The 17,165-nt window shown below is 37.2% G+C and overlaps 1 protein-coding gene across 8 annotated transcripts in view; it reads right to left on the bottom strand.

The window, feature by feature from the left end:
- Positions 1 to 17,165, bottom strand: part of LOC139973069 (dystrobrevin beta-like) — an 85,435-nt gene that overhangs the window by 5,381 nt on the left and 62,889 nt on the right. For 7 of the 8 annotated variants that reach the window (XM_071979443.1, XM_071979439.1, XM_071979441.1 and 4 more), the window contains 10 exons: positions 16,639 to 16,753; positions 11,752 to 12,049; positions 10,305 to 10,328; positions 9,076 to 9,159; positions 4,879 to 4,972; positions 3,792 to 3,874; positions 2,838 to 3,042; positions 2,318 to 2,528; positions 1,538 to 1,597; positions 1,108 to 1,267 (listed from right to left, as the gene is read on the bottom strand). In XM_071979443.1, the coding sequence (XP_071835544.1) occupies positions 1,108 to 1,267; positions 1,538 to 1,597; positions 2,318 to 2,528; positions 2,838 to 3,042; positions 3,792 to 3,874; positions 4,879 to 4,972; positions 9,076 to 9,159; positions 10,305 to 10,328; positions 11,752 to 12,049; positions 16,639 to 16,753 (1,334 nt within the window). The remainder of the gene's footprint in view (positions 1 to 1,107; positions 1,268 to 1,537; positions 1,598 to 2,317; positions 2,529 to 2,837; positions 3,043 to 3,791; positions 3,875 to 4,878; positions 4,973 to 9,075; positions 9,160 to 10,304; positions 10,329 to 11,751; positions 12,050 to 16,638; positions 16,754 to 17,165) is intronic. The other variant, XM_071979440.1, reaches the window with a different exon arrangement.

A 17,165-nucleotide genomic window follows, 5' to 3' on the forward strand; every position in this document is an offset into this window, starting at 1 on the left:
AGACAATAAAACTTACATTTCTGTTGAGCCAGTTGTTTGTAACATTGGTTTACTATTTTAAGGGTGTTAGGTGTGTGACAGACAATAAAACTTACATTTCTGTTGAGCCAGTTGTTTGCAACATTGGTTTAATATTTTAAGGGTGTTAGGTGTGTGACATAAAACTTACATTTCTGTTGAGCCAGTTGTTTGTAACATTGGTTTAATATTTTAAGGATGTTAGGTGTGTGACAGACAATAAAACTTACATTTCTGTTGAGCCAGTTGTTTGTAACATTGGTTTAATATTTTAAGGATGTTAGGTGTGTGACAGACAATAAAACTTACATTTCTGTTGAGCCAGTTGTTTGTAACATTGGTTTAATATTTTAAGGATGTTAGGTGTGTGACAGACAATAAAGCTTACATTTCTGTTGAGCCAGTTGTTTGCAACATTGGTTTAATATTTTAAGGGTGTTAGGTGTGTGACATAAAACTTACATTTCTGTTGAGCCAGTTGTTTGTAACATTGGTTTAATATTTTAAGGATGTTAGGTGTGTGACAGACAATAAAACTTACATTTCTGTTGAGCCAGTTGTTTGTAACATTGGTTTAATATTTTAAGGATGTTAGGTGTGTGACAGACAATAAAACTTACATTTCTGTTGAGCCAGTTGTTTGCAACATTGGTTTAATATTTTAAGGGTGTTAGGTGTGTGACAGACAATAAAACTTACATTTCTGTTGAGCCAGTTGTTTGTAACATTGGTTTACTATTTTAAGGGTGTTAGGTGTGTGACAGACAATAAAACTTACATTTCTGTTGAGCCAGTTGTTTGTAACATTGGTTTAATATTTTAAGGGTGTTAGGTGTGTGACATAAAACTTACATTTCTGTTGAGCCAGTTGTTTGTAACATTGGTTTAATATTTTAAGGATGTTAGGTGTGTGACAGACAATAAAACTTACATTTCTGTTGAGCCAGTTGTTTGTAACATTGGTTTAATATTTTAAGGATGTTAGGTGTGTGACAGACAATAAAGCTTACATTTCTGTTGAGCCAGTTGTTTGTAACATTGGTTTACTATTTTAAGGGTGTTAGGTGTGTGACAGACAATAAAACTTACATTTCTGTTGAGCCAGTTGTTTGTATCATTGGTCTTGGTCTATCCTTCCTTGCTACAATTTCAGCCACAAAGTCCCTCTCAGAGAGCCTGACTGGTTTTTGCCCCGTTCTTCTTTCCTGTTCTGTGATCATTTCTGCTGATGTTTCACCAGTGTATGAACCTGTACAGGAGATATCTATCATGTTTAATGTGTAAAGGGAACAGTTGATGAACCATTGAACACTGCATAGAAACATTAAAACAACCTGTAAGGAACTTGTGATACAGAGGAACACCAGGAGTGATAAAATATGATATGGGCAAAATAATATACAAAGGAAAACTTGTCTCACATAATCAGTGAAACTGATTGTACAAGCATTAACTACTAACAGTCACCACTCACAGGCTGTAAGGAACTTATGATACAGAGGAAGGTGATAGCTCTTACCGTTATTTCTGTTAGAATCTTGTTTTCCTGAGTCACTTCCTCCCTCAACATGTTCATCCTCTAAACAAAACAAGAGAAACAAATAGATGAAATGAAGAAAGATTTGTAGTCATTCAGGATAAGTTTGTTCTCAACACCACAGACCTCTCATCTCTTGTGGACAGCAATGGCTGTAAACAATATTAAACAAGCCACTCAATGATATAAGAACAATGGAGCATGGTCTACAGATGTACCAATCAACGTTTCCATAATTAAGAATATGGTAATGCCCCAGGACATAAAGATGCTCCCTATAAACAGGGAGAGACTAGTGAAGATATGATTGAATGTGCAAAACAATGGAATATTCAGTACAAACATTCAGCAAATTTTAAGCACATGCCTTTACTGCTTCTGATCATTGAGTCAGCTAGTAATTGGAACTTTAGTCAGGTGTGTGGCATGTTTTGTTTCTCATTTTGTTTTATAGAGCTAGGTACGTTTTGTAGCTTTCATATCACTAAAATGAGTGCTAAAATGCTGACATTTTCTTCATCCGAACCAGGGGCTTTCCCCTTGGAACCCCACTTGGGGATAGCCCCCTAGATCCCCCCCCCCCTGTTACTTTGCCAAGATGGCTGAAACAGACAAACACTGGTCCCTCACAAGAATAATAACTGACGGTTAGGTTGACAGGTTCAATGGACTTTCTATGAGTCACATATAAAACCAATATGCTCTGGGTAAAGTACGAGAAACATCACTATGATCTGTTTGTCACTTCTTGATGTGCCTTACCAGAGTTTAGTTCCCTGACTAGAGAGGACATTGCACTTGTAACCGAGTCTGCTGCCACCAATAAATCTGTTCGAAGGTTTCTGGAGCCACTATTGTTAGTGTTGATCCTCCTGGTTGGGGAATCCCCAGAGTTCTGATGACCGGTGGTTGAATTTCCTTGAAGGTTGTGATGGGGACTTTGACCAGGACTGGATCGAGGTGATCCGTGTGTCTGTAAGCAAACAAGATACAGGAATGGAATATTAAGCAATCATACAGATTTCCCAGCACCTCTAACACACTAAGCTAGGAATGGATCCATAAAAAGGATCATTGCCTAAGAAAGCAAGATAGCTGTGTCAATTGTCAACATTCCTTCAGTCTTCATCTCATCCATGCCTATAACGAGCTAAGACCATTTAATAATCCATAAATAATGTTTCATTACAATCTACCAATTAATTTGAGGTTATCTTCTCTGTCAAGGAGTAGTTGATTAATGAATTCAATCCTACAAACAGCTTCCTTTTATTATTCCTACCTTTAAAAGTTTCATAAGACTCTCCAGTTGCACCATGAGTTCTCTTCTGTTTTCCTGGAGGGCTGACATCCTTAATTCAAGGTCGTCTTTCCTCTGTCGTAAGAGTCTTAGCTCTGCCAGGAGGGTGGGATTTCTCTGAAGGCTTGAAGAACGGATTGCCTCGTCGTGCTCCTGACGCAGTTTCTGAATCTCTCTCATGATCTCTCTACAAAGTCAAAATTAACTCTTGGATGGTTTTATTTCAGCTCCATATTATATTCCTGCTGTACAACAGATTCACTAATTTGTTTTACAGTTGTGAATAAATGCTATGCGGTATTCCTGCTTGCCAAACTTGTGCAACCAGCAGGATAATAAGTTCAGCCCAGAATGATATATGCAAATTAGACCAGCCCTAGGAACATCTATGATATTATGGGAGCCCTATCTTACTTGTTGGCTTCAGGATTGCAATGAAGCTTTCTCAAAGTTTTAACTTCTACTGTTGAGTCACAACATCATGATCAAGGAATAGAGAGGTGTCATAAGACCATTGGTTAACTAGTCATATCAGTAACCATGAACCCTGACATCCTATTGACTGGTATTACACTCTTTGTAACATAATAGGGACAAACAATGTGCATTCTGAACATAAAGAACTGGTACAGAATAATCACTCCAGTGTGTTAAAGACTTCCAATCTCTCTCAATGTTTTGAAACCATTCAATTGTGCGAATTTTACCTTGAATAAAGAATCACTTTATTAATTTAAACTTCACTTAGCTTAACAACACACCTGTCTGTTATTAATTTCCAGTATTTCACCTGTTTTTATGCCTCTAGTTGTAGAATGAGTTGCCTAACAACACTGTCTGCTATTAATATCCATTATTTTACCTGTTTTTGGCCTCTAGTTGTAGAATGAGTTGCCTAACAACACACCTGTCTGCTATTAATTTCCAGTATTTTACCTGTTTTTGGCCTCTAGTTGTAGAATGAGTTGCCTCTGGTGTTTGTTAGCATCTAGTTCTGCAGATATTTCTGGTTCAGAGATCTGTGAAATGAAGAGTTGATTCCTCAAGCAGGTTAGAGGGTAATCACGCAGAATCAAGGACAAACCTCCCTCACTCACCAGTTATCATGATAATTATTATCCAAGCACAAAGTAAACATCAAATTCAGTTGCACTCTTTTTCCTATTCTCAGCTCCTGCTGGAATTTATTCATGAAAATAGAAATAAGTCCCAGCCAAATATGGAATAAAGAATAACAAACAACTAACCACAGTAAAGTAAGACAGCAAGACAGAGAAAGGCCTCTGGGTATAAAATGGATTTTTGAAAATGTTCAGGGATGTATGATCTCATAAACAGTGTTGAAGCTGCAAGGAAACTATAAGGTCACTGACTTTATTTCAAACAATAAACAGTGTTTTGTAATCTGAGTCTACAGCAGCGAGGCTGCAGAATTTAAACGCTTTTGCAAGTTCTGCAGTGTTGGATGTTAGCTATTTTGTCTGGGAGTGATCAATACTTTCAGAAATCAATTAATCAATCAGTAAGGTATAAACAAGAAGATAAATACTTTAATTGGCACATGCACAGAGAATGAACAGAAAATAAAACATCCCTGTAAGTTTACAGTAACCCCCTCCCCCCCCCCCCCACCATCAGAAACTCTGATTTAAAAAATCTTTGGTGTTGAATGTAGCTTTCTCATGAACATGTAAAGCAGCAAGTCACTATAAAAAAAAAACATCTTTGCTCTGCGGAAATTAAGAATTTAGAAATCCCTTCCCAATATTATGTTTCTGGCAAAATTTCACATCCAACGACCCAGGGATTTGCCAGACAATATAAAAGAAATGAAAAACTAAGCAGTGCCGACCAGTGTGATATTATCTTAACACATACAACGCATTGAGAATGTAAACTACACAGTAGCACTTGTTGATGATTTGACAGGGATCAGGAAATCTTCAAGGTCAAAGGTTATAGCAGTGAGTGAACTATTTACCTATTATTAGCTACAGCTTACAAGAGTAGATTCCTTACTTACCGGGTTAGCTTGAGCATTGGCCAGTTTTGCCGTGTACCGAGCAATAAGCCGGTGTTCATCATCAAGACGAGAGTTATCAAGGCTTTTGTTCAGTCTACGAAAGAAATACCAAAAGCAACTTTTGATTGATCACATATTAACATGTTTAATCTACACTAAGCTGGTATTGCCAAACAGTTTCAAGTAACAGAAGGAAAGCAAGAACAAAATCATTAACTTATCGCCAGGGAAGTAAAGTGCTTAAGAGGGGCAAAAACGGTTCCCAACCCTTTGACCACACATCACCACTTTTTGTCTCTTTGTAAATATATGGTGTTTTCTTAAGACCAGCAGATGCCTAACTCTCTTATCTGCCGCAAATTGAAGTTAAGGTACATTCTACCCTTTTTATCTGTAGAGAAGTACAAGTTATACTTCCCAACTCAAATAAAGTTGTTACTCACTTCTGCCAACCCGCAACGGCCATGACTCCACCCCTACCCTCCAGCCCCCCCCCCCCTCCTCCCCCATACCACAATATTGAATTCATGTGACAGATCATTCACTGTTTTCTTTCCTCTACATGAATGATATCCAAGAGATATCAGTAAATCAAGGGGATAATTCAGAATTGATGTAATAGTTCCACAGTTAAAGAGAATCCGTCGAAACTATCAAATTATACCGGAATAACTCACTGCGACATAAGAGACTTCATGACCTTACTGTGTACACCTCCATCAAACCAGATAATGAATTCAACATCATGGAGATCCTAATTAAGCAAGCGCATGAACTTCATAATGAATGCAATGTCATCATGGTTGTAATTAAAACAATTCACATGGCAGGAACTAAATCTAACTAAGTAAGTGGCCAAGGACATAGCTTCATATTATCTCTGAGTTAACATGATTAACTTGGCTAAACTTATTGACTTGTTGATGAATTTAATAATGAATTAACAATCAAAACATCACCAGGTTGTCCTATGATGTATTACTTTAGTTTCCAGAATGTCAGCACAACTATGCAGAGTGCTATACCGATGTTATATTAACAACACCATAGATTGTAAAAACTAGTTAAAGTGACACTCTCTAACAAACTAGTCTTGAAGGACCCCTAACCCTTGCCCCTACCTACCCGATATTTCACTTAATAGTGATCTGAAAATGTAAATCATAATGGTAAATAATTATAATGCTATCCTAAGATCTCACTATAATACAATTCATAAGCTTCACCAGTCATGTTCCTTTTCAAGTATAAATGGAGCAAAAATTGATACTATTGAAACCTTTATTAAATTTAATCTTTGCATGTATCTATAAAACTAGTGCCAGGACAAGAATTTAGTTCAGACTAAATCTAAATCATCAACCACTGGCTAATGAGCATTCATTTAGTGAAAGAATGTATCACCTTATGCCTGAATGTGTTGTGAATGAATTTAAGGGTTTCTCTGAAAGAAAATGTACTTCCGTGAACAAACCAATGTGCTTCCTATGGATATGTCCTACACAAACATTATGTACGGATATTTGGAAGTAGAGATGCGGATATGTGGATGCAGAGATGTGGATATTTGGGAGAAGAAATGCGGATATTTGGAAGAAGAAATGCGGATATTTGGCAGCAGAGATGCGGATATTTGGCAGCAGAGATATGGATATTTGGCAGCAGAGATGCGGATATTGGTAGCAGAGATGCGGATATTTGGAGAGCAGAGATGCGGATATTTGGAAGCAGAGATGTGGATATTTGGAAGCAGAGATGCGGATATTTGGACGCAGAGATGCGGATATTTGGCAGCAGAGATATGGATATTTGGAAAGCAGAGATGCTGATGTTTGGAAGCAGAGATGCGGATATTTGGAAGCAGAGATGCGGATATTTGGAAAGCAGAGATGCAGATATTTGGAAAGCAGAGATGCGGATATTTGGAAGCAGATGCTGATATTTGGAAGCAGAGATGCGGATATTTGGAAAGCAGAGATGCAGATATTTGGAAAGCAGAGATGCTGATATTTGGCAGCAGAGATGCGGATATTTGGAAGCAGAGATGCAGATATTTGGAAGTAAAGATGTGGATAGTTAGGTTAATGTGTGTATGAAAATATCTTTAGTTTATCAGTTGCAATCTTAACATTCAGAAGGTACAGTACCGTTCACATTAAATCGGCCGTGGCATCGTGTATCGTGATGCCCTTATCTTTTTCTATCGTTTTCTATCGTGAAACCTGACTACTGTAAATTTTTTGTACACGCTACCACGATATAACGATATACCACGATCACACGCTATATCGTGATACCAAGCCTTCACGATAGCAAACATGACTGCTACATTCACGCTAACACGTTATATCGTGAGATCGTGATTTCAAGCTGAGCGCAACACAATTCGTAACTTCGTTTGGGCTTTGGGTTTTTATTATTCACGCTATTTCGTTAAGTCGTAATATCGTGTATCATGAAGTTCCTACTCTACTGTGCGAAAATCGATCTTTACAGGAGTTCCGCCTTGAAAACTTTTTGATGTCAGCTCACAACTTTACACGTTTAACTTTGTATTTAACAACAGTAACGTTACGTACGGATAGCGACTTTTCTGTTACTAGTAGTGTTAGTTGTAGATTTTATGTTCCACGTTACTTTGAATAGTTGGCAACATTTTGAAGAATAATAAAGTACTACTAAGCCTTTCTTGTGTTAATTTTTTATATAATTTATCGTTGGTTCGAACAGAATGAAAAGGGAAAAAAAAATCCACCCCAACAACTCTGAAGCAGGGCCAGTTAAAAACAAAACATCTTCATCGTCCGCGCAAGGGGCCTCCCTTTTCCTGATTCCCGAGTCTCTATTCGGATTCAAGAAATCTAACTAACCTTAAAAATTATTTTGTTAAGGTTGCCACATATTCCAAACTAGTATTAGCGCATGAAAAGAAGAAAAACGTCAGCCTGTTTTTTTTCAGATCTCAGTACGAGAAACATGTATTTTATTTGGATAATAGAAAAACTTTCTTTAATGTGGTTAATTCATATTTTCCTACCCTAGCTATTATTTGATAAAACCTTCATGAAAACCGACTTTTTAGAAAACGGATTTTGAAGCTCAGTCAACAATTTAAAAAATGCTTACCGTTAAATACTGGCGTCAAAAATACATTTCGAATTTATTCCAATAAAGATCCACAAAGGATAAAAATGCGAAGAACAGCTTACTAAATAGAATTGAAACTGCATGTACAGTACATGGTCATTTTAAGTATCCAAATACTACACAAAGAGATCGAGTTCACCGAAATACCCCTTTTCCCTACCACCTGAGGAAAAGCGTCTTTTATAAATTATAGTACCATACAGTACTTAACATTTGATACAAAAGTAACATCTACAACAACTTCCCAAAATTTGTATGTGTCACAATAGGTTAAGTTTTAACCGCACAGTACCATTAATAATTTGCATATTACATCAAAAGTTACACTCGGGCGTCCAGATGGCGGGAAAAAAGCTACTGTAGGCCTATATTCAGCGTTACAAATGCATATTAACCCTATCGTAACATTTGGGACGATTTGCTAGTACAATTAAAGCCTAGGCTGATATTCTTGCATACAAGAAGTTCAGAATGAATGTTTTGTTCGAACTGAAAATATTTTGCGACCGCTATTTTTTTTCAAGAAGGGGTTTGTATGAAGGAGTTTGGATGAGTAGGCCTACAGTGTGTTCATTAGGCGTATCGTACTAGTTTTGCGATTATGAAACTTGTATGTCGATTGACACTTAATTTTGGTGACACACCAAACTTTTTGATCAGAATTTGCAATAAATCTATTGCACATTGCGTTTAATTGATGATTTCATCTACTGCGGGAAGAAGCCTACCCCAATTCTTTCAAATCACGATGAAACGATCGATCGTTCTGCAACGTGATTCACGCTATAACGATAACATCACGATAGTATACAGTGCCAGTGAAATGATGCACACATTATCACGATATTACGACCACGATGCGACGCACGATATCATGTTAGGTACTTGCTATAGGCGTAATGGAAACGATATCACGATAGACTCCTCGAGTCTCCTCATATTTTGTCACGATACACGATGCCACGGCCGATTTTATGTGAACGGTACTGTATGGTAATACTGTCTGATAAATTGATGACCAATACAAGTCCTATACTTTAAGAGAGTTACCTCCTGTAGTCATCCTCCACACTGGCCGTTGTTCTCTTCATGTCTGGACTGTCATAACTGAGGATGGTGACAGGGGAGGGGGGTCTGGGGGTGAAAGATAACTAATGGATTAGAAGATATTTTATTAATGATCAAAATAAACTTAATTTCATGTGAAAATAATACAGATTATCACTGGATAAAATCCTGATCAAACCATGAATATTTCTGATGGTTTGAAGTAATGGTATTTATTGTGTTTATTATATGTTAATATTTCATGGTTTATTAGTATACCACGGAGAATACACAGCAGGACAATGTTAGTAAACCTGCACCATAAAATGAGGTCAGTGCAACCCACCAAAGAGAGAGAGAGAGAGGGGGGGGGGGGGGGTAAGATTGCCCTACTGCTAACTTCTGCCTAATAAAAATGCCACCAATTAGTTTTGGCTATGAACCAATGGACTTATGAAAAGTTACCCTTTCTACAAAAATCATGTAGTTTTGTAGTATTGCAGATTTCTTTTAACAACTGCTATTTAATCTAGACAATCCTTAGATTACAAACAAGTTCTTTTTTTTCTTTAATAATGCAGTCTCCTTTGCTATGCAAATAGAATACTCTTCTAAGCAGCAGACATAATTTGAGAGATTTAAGACTTCATCTGCATGTCTTATATGACTATTAATTGGCCTTCCTACACTCAATCACCAAGCTGTAAACTGATGTCAGTCTAGCTAAACATCTCATTTGAATTTTAATGCATTTCTACAATTAATTGGCAGATTGTTCCCCATTGTTTTTTAGCTGAGATACAAGATACAAGTGAAGTTTATATTTAAGCATGAAATCAACTAAAACAAAGGGTGAGGTAAAGACACACCGTCACCATAGAGTACTGCACCGGGTACAATTAACCATAGGATACTGCACTAGGTACAATTGACCATAGAATACTGCAACGGGTACAATTAACCATAGAATACTGCACCGGGTACAATTAACCATAGAATACATGTAAAGAAGACAGCTATCTTGACTTCCAGAAATTAAAATGATTTAAGAATGAAAGGAATTTAAACTTCCTCTCTCCTAGAGGATTAAATTAGTTCAGTTAAATCTGCCAGGGAGTCTATTTACCAGTTATTAGTAGTTCAACATGTATACATCCCTGATTTGAAATTGCCATAGTAACACCCATTAAATGAATTGAGTTATTATGAGTATTATTACAAATAAACGGTACCCGAAATAGATAGATCGATCCACTCTGAAAATAAATGAAGAACAACTCTGATGAAAGAAGAAACATCCTGTTGTTTTAAGAATATGTCTGCAAACTAACCTTTGTCATTGTTACCACAGTTAAGCAGCACAAGTCACTCCCAAAGGTACAAATATTTTCCTTCTGACTTTGCATATTTCTAAAATGACAATTTCTCTTCCTTTTGGACCAGACTAATGACAATCCACAAATGATGTTGCAGGTTTTGAAAATAAAAAAAAGTAGTTTTGTCTGCGAGATGAGTGGATGGTATCCATGGTTACCAGGGATACATCTTTTGTTTGGATCATTCCAAGACCATTAAATTATCCTGCCATGACTCGCAATGTCATATAATCATATACAAGCATGTCCGAGGAACTTACTGCCTGCGCTATTTATAGTCAGACAGTCAATTAGTAAAACTAAACGAAAGTCTCAGAGCATGGACTAAGTTTATTCTTTAGACTTGCTATTAATTAACCTATATAGATCAAGTTTCCACAGCTAAATTGACTTCTTGGTCGGTTGATTGAAGAAATCTTTTTCATTATCTGTTTCTTTGTGCCTGTTGTTACCATTATTTATACCCAGTTGGATAACTCTAACTGGCCACTAAAGGCAGATCCATGGGTGGGGGGGGGGGCATGGGGGGAATGTGAAACTAGTTGTGGTCCATGTCTATTGGCCCATTATGGTGTCCTTACTACTTACACTTCTCTGTGTTCACTAGTCTATAAAGATAAGGAAGTGTTTAGGTGGGGGGGGAGGGGGAATGTGAAACTAGTTGTGGTCCATGTCCTATGGCCCATTATGGTGTCCTTACTACTTACACTTCTCTGTGTTTCACTAGTCTATATAGATAAGGAAGTGTTTAGGTGGGGGGGGAGGGGGGATGTGAAACCAGTTGTGGTCCATGTCCTATGGCCCATTATGGTGTCCTTACTACTTACACTTCTCTGTGTTTCACTAGTCTATATAGATAAGGAAGTGTTTAGGTGGGGGGGGGGAGGGGGAATGTGATACCAGTTGTGGTCCATGTCTATTGGCCCATTATGGTGTCCTTACTACTTACACTTCTCTGTGTTTCACTAGTCTATATAGATAAGGAAGTGTTTAGGTGGGGGGGGGAGGGGGAATGTGATACCAGTTGTGGTCCATGTCTATTGGCCCATTATGGTGTCCTTACTACTTACACTTCTCTGTGTTTCACTAGTCTATATAGATAAGGAAGTGTTTAGGTGGGGGGGGGGAGGGGGAATGTGATACCAGTTGTGGTCCATGTCCTATGGCCCATTATGGTGTCCTTACTACTTACACTTCTCTGTGTTTCACTAGTCTATAAAGATAAGGAAGTGTTTAGGTGGGGGGATGTGAAACCAGTTGTGGTCCATGTCTTACGGCCCATCATGGTGTCCTTACTACTTACACTATGTGAGCCAGATCCAGAGGCCGTTCAGGTTCTTCCAGGTGCGGCATAGATCTACTATGTTTACCAGGTGAGCCTTTAAATGGTTTCTTCAGGACATTACTCATCTTCTTAGCAGGGGATTTCTGCACCCAGGTGGAGTGTTCCTTCATCTCATGGTCGTTGCTATGACTACCAGATGTCTTGCCTCTCCAGAAACAGTTCTGACATAATTGGTAGTTGGGACAATTTTGGCACTTGTAACGGAACCCCATCATCGATTCAGTGTGGCAGTTACTACACTCCACTGAGTGGAACACTGATAATGATGATAATAATAATCATAATAATAATAATCATAATAAACATAATAATAATAATAACAAGAGCATCAATGATGCAGTATCTCAATACTGGTTTAATTTTATTATTATTATTATTTTATTATTTAGTTTTAATTTTGATTCCTAATTTCAAATCTTTGCTCTGTCTCTACAATTATCAATATCAATCATGGTACAACAAATATATAACTTGCATTTTTGCCACTAATAGTCTCTGCAGGTTACACTTTATCCTGCTAGTCTTGCCTTTAGCGCTCATTGCCTGTTAGTCGAAAGAACGACGTTGCAAGGTTTAGTAATGTCATAGAATATTTAAGAACTTGTTTTTTATGTGGTATCCTTCATCTTGGGTCAGTCTCTGTTGGACTTTTTGGTCATATAGTTTGACGTCAATGACAACGGCCAAATTAGAAGAGGCGAACAACTCGACCATATTCTTGATGCCTGCCTTGAGAGCTAGGCCTATTGACCTACTGTATGTTACTGTAGACTGTAGTGGTGACTACCATAAAAAACAAGAGCCCAAGGGCACTGTGGTTCCTTGCTTGGGGTATATGACAATACACATAATATTATCAAGCAAGATTGGGCTGAAATAGTCCAAGTAATTGTGGTCCTACATGTTCCCATAAAGTAACCAACACTATAGCCAACACTTTCGTGATAAAAAAAAATCAACCTTGTCACACCTTGGCACTAGGAGTTATTGCATTAAATGTGTGAAAATTAACTTTGACCTCAAATAACTTCGCACACGAAGGTCAAATGGGGGTCAACCCATTGACATTTATGATCAGAAGTTTCCTTTGACATCTGAAAATAGCATCGAAACTGTAAAAATCCCCAAAACACGGAAAGGTCACCAGAGGTCAAATTGAGGTCAAGGGTCACCCAGATGCGGGTCAACAATTGGATTACATTGAGGCAACTCCCAACCCTAACAGACATTTTGTTCTCAAGTTATTGCAAAAATACTAGTTTTTTATCATTAATTGACCTTTGGTGACCTTGTATCACATAACCGTTAAGTTTGAAAATGCTCCCCTATACCATTTGCAACTACTCCAAAAATATTAACCTTGTCACACCTTGGAACTGGGAGTTATTGCATTAAATGTCTGAAAATTAACTTTGACCTCATATAACTTCGCACACGAAGGTCACACGGGGGTCAACCCATTGACATTTATGATCAGAAGTTACCTTTGACATCTGAAAATCGCATCAAAACTGTAAAAATCCACAAAACACTAAAAAGGTCACCAGAGGTCAAATTGAGGTCAAGGGTCACCCAGATGTGGGTCGACAATTGGATTACATTGAAGCAACTCCCAACCCTAACGGACAATTTGTTCTCAAGTTATCGCAAAAAATACTAGTTTTTTATCATTAATTGACCTTTGGTGACCTCGGATCACATGACCGTTAAGTTTGAAAAAATTCCCCTATACCATTTGCAACTTGTCTCAAAATATCAACTGTGTAACACCTTGGCACTGGGAGTTATTACACTAAATGTCTGAAAATTAACTTTGACCTCATATATAGTTAACATACAAAGGTCACCTTGGGTCAACTTATTGACTTTTTTTATTGATGAGACCTAAATTAGAGCATCAAACTATAAAAATTCAAACAATTTTTTCTTTGCCCATTTTCTACCCCCAAAATACTAGTTTTTTGACATTAATTGACCTTTGGTGACCTCGGATCACATGACCGTTAAGTTTGAAAATATTCCCCTATACCATTTGCAACTTGTCCAAAAATATCAACCATGTCACACCTTGGAACTGGGAGTTGTTGCATTAAATGTCTGAAAATTAACTTTGACCTTGTATAACTTCGCACACGAAGGTTACACGGGTGTCAACCAATTGACATTTTTGATCGGAAGGTACCTTTGATATCCAAATCTAGCATCAAAACCAAACATTTTCTTTTTTGCTCGTTTCCTCCCAAAATAAGCACATTTTTTCTAATGTGACCTTTGACCTTTTGACCTTGGTTTCAGATGTAGTTTAATCTCCTGATTCCAAAAAACAAAACGAAAAGTCTGTACAACCATCCTAACTCCGACCGAAAAACTTTGACCCCATATAACTTCGCACATAAAGGTCACACGGGGTCAACCTATTGACATTTATGATCAGAAGGTACCTTTGACATCTGAAAATAGCATTGAAACTGTAAAAATCCCAAAAACACGAAAAGGTCACCAGAGGTCAAATTGAGGTCAAGGGTCACCCAGATGCGGGTCGACAATTGGATTACATTGAGGCAACTCCCAACCCTAACGGACATTTCGTTCTCAAGTTATTGCAAAAATACTAGTTTTTTATCATTAATTGACCTTTGGTGACCTCGGATCATATGACCGTTAAGTTTGAAAATGCTCCCCTAACCAGTTCACAACTTGTCCCAAAATATCAATCTTGTCGCACATTGGCACTGGGAGTTATTGCAGTTTTAATATTTTCAGTTTTTGGACCATAACTGACCTTTGGTGACCTTTGTGGGCACCAAAAACAATAGGGCACACCTTCTCCATATGGCGGATCTATAGTCCAAGTTTGGCCTCAATCCAACATTCCCTTATTGAGATAGAGCGTACCCAAGCAAGTGTCACAGATGCACACACACACATACATACATACATACATACACACATACATACATACATACACACACACATACGCCAACCTGACTGCATAGGTTCCTTTTGCTAAAGCAAGGAACCAAAAACTGTGTCCACTTCTAGATATCAAAACAACCCACGTTTTTCCATCTCAATTTTTCTTACATGAAGATTTCATGGATTTATGACTTGGAAAAAATAATGTAAAAGAAGATTACAAGTTTTTATTTGCAAGTGATGGGTGGCCTCCTCCTCCCCTAATAGCCACCTCAGTTCCTCTCCATTTTGTTATTTTATTTTAATTCTTTGTACATTTGATGTCAAACATTACAGGTTCAAAAGAAAGCTAAACATACTTCTTATAACCTTATACATCTTATATCCTTATAAATAAAACATAACCTTATACAATTTTTATAGTCTTATAAAAGTTGTGATGCTATGGCCGGCTCCTCTTTAATACATACCCATCAACAAACTTACCCTGGTCCTTCCTAGGAAAAGCTGTCTGAACACCAGTACAATGCTAATGTGGCTATCACTGAAAGCCTAATAGGCCTAGGGGCCTAGGCCTATATATATATTTTTTTTAAATGCACTAGGCCTACAGTAAGTAGCCTTCAGAAATACAAGAATGTGTATACGTAATTATACAAAATACATGAAGGGCAATCAAACAAACTTATCATGGCCCTTGCTCTGAAAAGCTACCTGAACACCAGTACTATCCTTAAATGGATGTTACAAAAACGAAGGCCTAACATAAATTAAATGCACTACGTAGAATTCAGCAGTACAGAATTTGTATATATGTAATTAGCATGCAATACACTACACCTGGCGTATATGTAATTAGCATGCAATACACTACACCTGGCGTACCTAACTACAGTAGAGACAATTGTTCGCGAGGGTAGCCATTTTCGTATATCTAACATGTAGCTGCCATGAGTCATAGCCAATCTGCTACAAAACAGACTTGGGGGCGGGGCTTAATCATCAAAAACGGACCTTTTTACTAAAAGTAGGGGCGGCAGCTCAGTATTGTTTTAAGAAAGAAAAATCATTTAAACATCAAATAAAGCAAATAAAAGCCATAAAATGTCATATACAGCTAGTAAAATTCTTATTAATACCTACCTGTAAACAACAAATGAAAGTTTAAAATGTTAATAAAATATATAATACATAGGACCCTATCTTAGACGATACCACTGTTGACAGACAATTCTATTCTATTCTCTTTCATAAAACATAAGTTTTGGAGCGTGTGCAAAAATGGGTTGTTTAAACTGTATGATAATCATAGTAATAATAATGATAATGATGATGATGATGATGATGATGATGATGATGATGATAATAATAATAATAATAATACATTACATTTAAGTAGCACTTAATACGCTTAACACTGCAAGTATATAATAAACCAATATCTATGTATAAGCATCTGAGTCTAAGATGCTACTAACAGATGAATGTAACGGCTAAAACAAAGGATACTGACATGAATTAATTAATGAATTCTACCGACAATTCTTTAAAGATCTGCTTTATTGGCTCCAATTATAGCACGCTATAGAAAACAAAGTTTTGTGATTACGTAATTGACCTGCCACAGTCGTAAATCGACCTATGTCTATACAATTAGCCTGCATAGCTTCTTAACACCATTAGGCTCTCTGTGTAAACACTGTGTGGAAATGTATCAATGTATACAGTGTAGATAATCATAAAGCGTTCACACAAGGACCCTCATACAAGAAAGAATATGCAGACTAATTGGTCAAAAGTGGTCATTTTACAACCAAGACAGGTCGATTTTGTAAACTCAAGAAAGTTTTCCATGATAGCGTGCTATAATTGGGGTCTATACAGCAGACCTTTAACTACATCAAGTTAGTTGATTTAAAATTAACTCACCATTTTCCACAGCAGCCATTTTGTGCATTAATGGTAACCACAGTAACGGCTGAGGGCCTGGTTCCACTAACAGTGTGTCCAGAAATACATTTAAAGTCACTTGTCGATTTGCACTCTGTGAATATAAAAAATAGAAATACGTGGAGAAATCAAGCATACCATAGTGGTGAAACTTGTTCATGTCCTACAACGAAAATCTGCTTGTGCATACGCTTGTGTTACATTTTACCAATGATAAATTCTTCCTACAGAAAAAACCATAACATAATACGCATGACAGCTATTTTTTCCTGCACGTTAAATTAAACCACCAAATATAATTGTGACATACAGCAGACAAAACACAAAAATTTACAAAAATGAAAAGGTAGCACCCTCGAAACTGAAGGAAAGAAATGTTCACTGCCAAAGAAAAGTCAATTCATATCTTTAATTTAAAGTTTGGATCTGTTCATCTTTAGACATGAATTTATCTGTACAGTATTGCAAGCAGTTACTTTTCATTACTTATCAACACTACTGTTTCA

This window comes from Apostichopus japonicus, chromosome 9, assembly GCF_037975245.1.
Source record: "Apostichopus japonicus isolate 1M-3 chromosome 9, ASM3797524v1, whole genome shotgun sequence".
NCBI lineage: Eukaryota > Metazoa > Echinodermata > Holothuroidea > Aspidochirotida > Stichopodidae > Apostichopus > Apostichopus japonicus.